The sequence below is a fragment of the Magallana gigas genome, chromosome 1 (assembly GCF_963853765.1).
Source record: "Magallana gigas chromosome 1, xbMagGiga1.1, whole genome shotgun sequence".
In the NCBI taxonomy this organism is placed as follows: Eukaryota; Metazoa; Mollusca; class Bivalvia; order Ostreida; family Ostreidae; genus Magallana; species Magallana gigas.
This window is the reverse complement of record NC_088853.1, coordinates 4,477,790-4,483,613: the sequence shown is the minus strand read 5'-3', so window position 1 is coordinate 4,483,613 and position 5,824 is coordinate 4,477,790. Positions and strand designations below refer to the sequence as shown.

General features: G+C 35.3%; 1 protein-coding gene across 1 annotated transcript; it reads left to right on the top strand.

Annotated features, from left to right (window-relative positions):
* The first annotated feature begins 622 nt into the window (after positions 1-622).
* On the top strand, positions 623-5,072 carry LOC136273747 (uncharacterized). The gene is made up of 11 exons (XM_066079083.1): positions 623-712; positions 906-1,065; positions 1,238-1,397; positions 1,682-1,902; positions 2,018-2,131; positions 2,239-2,335; positions 2,427-2,529; positions 2,622-2,762; positions 2,878-3,009; positions 3,095-3,618; positions 4,587-5,072. Exons 2-11 carry the CDS (start codon positions 1,040-1,042, stop codon positions 5,070-5,072), a joined length of 2,004 nt encoding a protein of 667 aa, XP_065935155.1. The 5' UTR covers positions 623-712; positions 906-1,039.
* Positions 5,073-5,824: the final 752 nt, after the last annotated feature.

Here is a 5,824-nt window from a genome sequence, read left to right as displayed (position 1 = left end):
AGTAAATTATGTTTATAAAATTAACAAATAAGATTGAATACACAATAAGTTACACATGTTCATTTATGTGAAACAAATTTTTTGAGGCTAATATTTACCTTTATCTTATCTAATGATTTTTTATGTAGATATGCCCCCTAAACGCAAATGCAGTTGCAAACAGCATGTATACTGTTCAACCCTATTCCCAGACGACGAGGAGATTGTTCAGAGAATATCCGACAAAAAAATTAAAGTTAAAGTCGTTAACTTTTTGTTGAAAAGGGAATTTATATTCCCACATTCTACCTTTTTGTGTTCTCTGTGTGTAAAATTTGCTGAGCAGTGTCTTCAGCACGAAGATGACACTGAGGAGGCGGCTAAAAAGAAAAAATTCAGTATTTTGGAGTATTTTGAAGAGTTCCTGGGGGCAGTTTCCAATAATAGACTAACAGGCGATCAGCTGTCTTCCTTATCATACGCTTTAGGTAATATATCCTCTAACTAACACCTGTAATATTTTACAAGCAACGACGAAATGAAATTTTATTATTTCAAAGAAAAACCAATTAACTAACTATGTGTATATTTTTAAGGAGGCAATTATGCATTGGTATTGAATAAATATTTCATACTTTAGGAAAAACACAAACCAAAGCAGTTTACGAGGATATTGTGACTTCTGGGAGCCAGTATAAAGATGTAGATTACTTGGAAACGTTCAATCTGAAGGGTAAATAAATAAATTATAGATAATAAACGCACATGTTCACCCCCCCCCCCCCCACACACACACACCAACCAACCCCCCCCCCCCACCCCCCCCCCACACACACACACATACACACTGTTATATTATTGATTGAATATATTTATATATTATCTATGATATAAATATTTATTATTATAATTGTGTGTCGTTTCAGACTGGTTGCAAGAAAGAAACCATGTTATAGTTAATTTCATCAAAGGGATCTGCAACGATGCTTGTGAGGAAATTAGACTAGCAAAGACTGTAGAGTCTATCTACGGGTGTAGAAACAATTCCTTTGTTTCACCAATGTCTTTCTCTCAAAATCTGCTTGGGTATGTTTAAAATACAGCCACACACACACACACACAAGTATTCACGTAATGACTATAATTGCAGTCAAATTACGCCTACTTTATTCAATGTACACATTAGTACTGTGTATGTGATGTTTGCATAATTAATTATTTATTCTAATAAATCATTATCTCTATTTATGTTATCTAGATACTACATAACTGGTAGCAAATCCGCTTTGAGGATAGGGTGTAAGGGCAGTCCATCGGGATCCTACACAACGGTTCAGAACTGGATTTCAGAGCAGAGCAAAGACGCCATAGAATGCCCCCAAAACGCTGATGTTGTAACATTTTTTGACAATAATCAGGTGATAATAAACATAAACTTTAGTTGCAATAAGCTTATATTCACATATAATTCTATATGTACGGTAAACGTTAAGGATTTTGGGGCAAATAATTGGATTAAAATAATCTCTCTCTCTCTCTCTCTCTCTCTCTCTCTTAAAAATACAAGTTATTTGAGTTTGCATATAGTCGTATACGTATATTTACATGTATTTTAAAACAGTATCATATAATTTATAATTGAAAAAAAAATATTCCTGTCCAAATTAGGTAATTTTCATAATTTGTTGTGTTGCAACCATAGGTTTTAGAGAAGAAATGGAAGGTGGAGGTGAATTACAAAGGGAAGGCCAGTGTCGTTACCACCATGGTACATATTATCCCGGACATTGAGAGCAATATTCAACATATTCTGGAACTATCTCCACGACAGTGGATGAATCACACTAGTGATGGCAAACGAGATACAATTAGTAAAATGAAAGATCTTGATATGATACACTTCGAAACGTTTCGGCACTATAGGTACATTGTGTTCTATATAAGTAAAATTATAACTCACATTGCATTTATTATCAAATTAAAATTAAATGATAAATTATATGCTGAATAAATATTTTTATAATTTTTGTCTGTTTAGAAATGAATTCATTAGAGACAAATTAGAGAAAATTGTTAGCCATCAGGATGACAACGGACTGGACAACATTGATAAGAATTTGCTAAATATAACTTATATTACAGCAGAGGAAAGGTACATATTATTTTATTATTAAATAAACGGATTTTTTATACAAAATTAAAATTCGATAAAATTGCATTTTTGTTAATTTGCAATGATTTGATCATTAAATTTTTTAGGTATTCTTTCATTAAATCTAACGATGGACCAAATCCAACTGTCATCATGGGAGAACCATGTTTCGAAAACCCCTGTTCTTACGAGGCAGTTGAGAAGGTTTGTAAGTCATGAATCGTTAATTCATCAATCTATTTGTCAACCACTACATGCAGTTGTTAATATTTATTTTAAATTTATACGCTCTTAGGTTCTTGATCACATTCGAGAGAAGGCGAAGGTGGGTGAGGCGAGGAAATGGACGATGGTTGGGTGTGATGGCCTGCCCTATACTCTTGCATCAAGAATCATCGGTTTGTCGCAAATTAAAATACATTAATTTATTAAAAGTGTAAACATAAAAATCACACGAAATCAAAATTGACATCGTAATATATTTTTGTAGAGAACATGTTTACCTGTCCGGATTGTGGCATGGAGTTCATGGATGAACCAGATTTCAAGGAGCACATAAAGAATTACGACCATGCACTAAACGTCGACATAGAGAAGTGTAGAAAGTACAACGACATTGTCATGTTACCTGGTACATAGTTCTTTGAATTATTTTATAAAACAAGGAAATTTTGTATTTTTTCTAGTAATCAATAAGAAATAAATACAGCGTTATGCCATAAAAAAATGCACAATATTAATTTCAGGACTTGGTCATTATGAGATCAATATGACGAAAGCCATATTTCGCCTGCTATGGGATGTGATCCTTATAGATCTTGCAAAACTTTTAGGCTTCAATAGCCCAAAAGCACAAGCCTCATTTATGAGCGCAACAGGTAAAAATAAAATAGTTTTATTTTATAAAAACGAATATTAAAAAAGTTTTGTCCCAACTTTTATCTTATGACATTTTTTTTGCAGACCACCACAAAAGCTGGCAAATTTTTCAGATATTTCTGCAGTCAATGGCTGCAGAGCTTTTGTTGGTATATGTGAGGGATCCGAGTACATCCTCGCCTTCTGTCAGTGGCTTCTATGAATGGTATGTTGGGGTTAAAAACCCCAATTATAAGTTTATGGCTGAGGTAGTATTTTCATACTGCCTTGCCCTCCATGTATTTAGAGCAGGGGTCAGGCGCAACAATTCCACAGCAATTAATGCGTCTAAAACAAAGTTTTCACCATTATTCTTTGGCCTTAACATGCCATTTTACATGGAGACATATATGAGGGACTCATTTGTTCGAATTCAGTGCCCAAGTAAAGTACGTGGGTTTATTGAGGAACATGAGTCCTACAGAGTTTCTGGCAGTGATGCCAAGGGTGAGGGGGGTGATTTTATATTAGAAGCCAAAAACAGGAAAACGAAGATGTGGATCCAAAATGGAGTGCCTGATGAGGAGAAGTGGAGAAATGTTTGTAGGTGCATTGACAAACTAGAAAAGGTAACTTCAGCCATTTTGAAATAAAAAAAACCAATAACTCATTTACTTTTTTTATTCTTATCTTTAGCATTATCTTTAGCAATCATGATATGGTGAGGGCATTTCCATCCAATTCTGCTCAGAGGTGCTTTGGTTGTGGCTGTAATGCCAACGCACAAAGCATGCACCCAGTACTCGCATGTCTGCTTCACCCGCCCACGCTGCGAGACATGTGAACACCCAATCCAGAGAGCCTTGGTATCTTTCCTCCCTTCTCCACAGAATCTACACAGTGTAGAATCTTGAACTGTGGAGAAGGAGGACTCCGATGTCTGCGTCTCTGTATGGCGCGTCCTGCTCCTTATGGGTGACAACGACAGGGATGTCCTGGGGTCCATTGAGCTTGTAGATGGGACGTCTTCTTTTTGTTGGGGTCCATCTTGAACATTGATCTTTCCCTGAAATTTATAACATAGGGAATAAAAGTACTCTTTTAATATTAATTGAGTTCTTTTTTATGACGTTCATACATAAAATATTTATATATGAAATATATATTCATTAATTTATTACCAAGTCAAAATTCACCCCTGCAGACTTGTACACATATTCTGTCCCTCCAGGGCTCTTTAAGTATAAGACGCAGTCTGCGCCTGTGGTTTCGTGTATCTCTTTTGCCTAAAGTAGTTACATGCATGTATATTTTTCATACAAATGCATATATATCTTAACATCATTATACATTTCCAATCATAATAATGCGTGTGTTGAACCAAAATTATTGAGAATTGTGTTTTTGAAAAGGGGGGGGGGGGGTGCCGCCATTTTTTCTTGGGGTGGGGGTGGCAAAGCCGATTTCCGTTACCTTTTTACTATGTCATTTCTTTAACTTTTTTCTGCGATGTTTAATTTAATGAAATAATTTTACAATCGTTTTATTTTTTATTTTTAAACAATTTATTTACAAAACTTTTCATATTTTTGTATAGGTCAGAGGAAACTTGAGTGCTGCTCTATGCATTTGTGAGCTTGATGCCGAATACGCTTACATGTACAATATTGATTTTGAAATCAATTGTTTTAGACAGTCTATCAGAGAATCAGGCTACATAAATGAGCCGTTCAAAGAAAAGAGTCACACGTCTTTTAGTGGGAAATCCTTGGACCGTTCATTGACGGAGTTTCACGTAAACTCATTGCGACACCGCGAAGACTTTATGAATTTTATTATCAACCACAGCCTCAGTGACAGAAAAAAATTTCCTCCGATTTTTGTTCTCACAGACGAAAGGACAAAAGCAGAATCCATTGTTAATAAAACAAAACCCGAAATTATTAAGATAATTGAAGGTGAACTTGAGGATATAAACAATGACAAAATCAATGCCGAGTGGAGGAAAGTTAAATCGAAGACAAAAGCAGATATTCTTAAATTTTATCATGATGTTTTAAAATCGGAGGGCCGAAATGATTAAATTTTTATATGTATATATTGCAATTTTTATGCTGACAATTACTTGGAATGTTATTTTCCTTATCACATAATTGTAAATACACCCTGTAAAACTTGCAATTAGAATATGTAAATGTTTCACAAATGTAGTATTTTTAGGTCACCTGAGTCACTCAGGTGACCTATTGCAATTGGTCTTCGTCCGTCGTCGTGCGTTGTGCGTCGTGCGTCGTGCGTCGTGCGTTAACAATTTTACATTTTTAACTTCTTCTTTAAAACTACCAGGCCAATCGTTACCATTTTTGGTGTGAAGCATCTCTATGGTAAGAAGAATCTAAATTGTGAAATTTATGGCGCTACCACCCCTGGGGTGCCACGGGCGGGGCCAAATATGCAAAAAAAGCCAAATTTTCAAAAATCTTCTTCTCTACTTCCACACAAGTGAGGAAAAAACTGAATACATGGTTATGATGTCCATGAGGCCGTCTACCAAAATTGTGAAATTTATGGCCCCTGGGTCAGGGGTTCTGGCTCTAGGGTGGGGCCAATATGGCCATATAGTAAAAATATATTAAATCTTAGAAAATCTTCTTCTCTACTCCCATATATATTTGTTAAAAACTAAATGCATGGTTATGATGTCCATGAAGCCCTCTACCTAAATTGTGAAATTCATGACCCTTGGGTCAGGGGTTCAGGCTCTAGGGTGGGGCCAATATGGCCAAATAGTAAAAATGTATTAAATCTTAAAAAATCTTCTTCTCTACTCTCATA

Coding starts and splice junctions, on each gene's coding strand:
- LOC136273747 (XM_066079083.1), top strand. CDS start 1,040: ATGTCTTTCTCTCAAAATCTGCTTGG. Junction 1,398..1,681: donor CATTTTTTGACAATAATCAG/GTGATAATAAAC, acceptor TTGCAACCATAG/GTTTTAGAGAAGAAATGGAA. Junction 2,336..2,426: donor CTTACGAGGCAGTTGAGAAG/GTTTGTAAGTCA, acceptor ATACGCTCTTAG/GTTCTTGATCACATTCGAGA.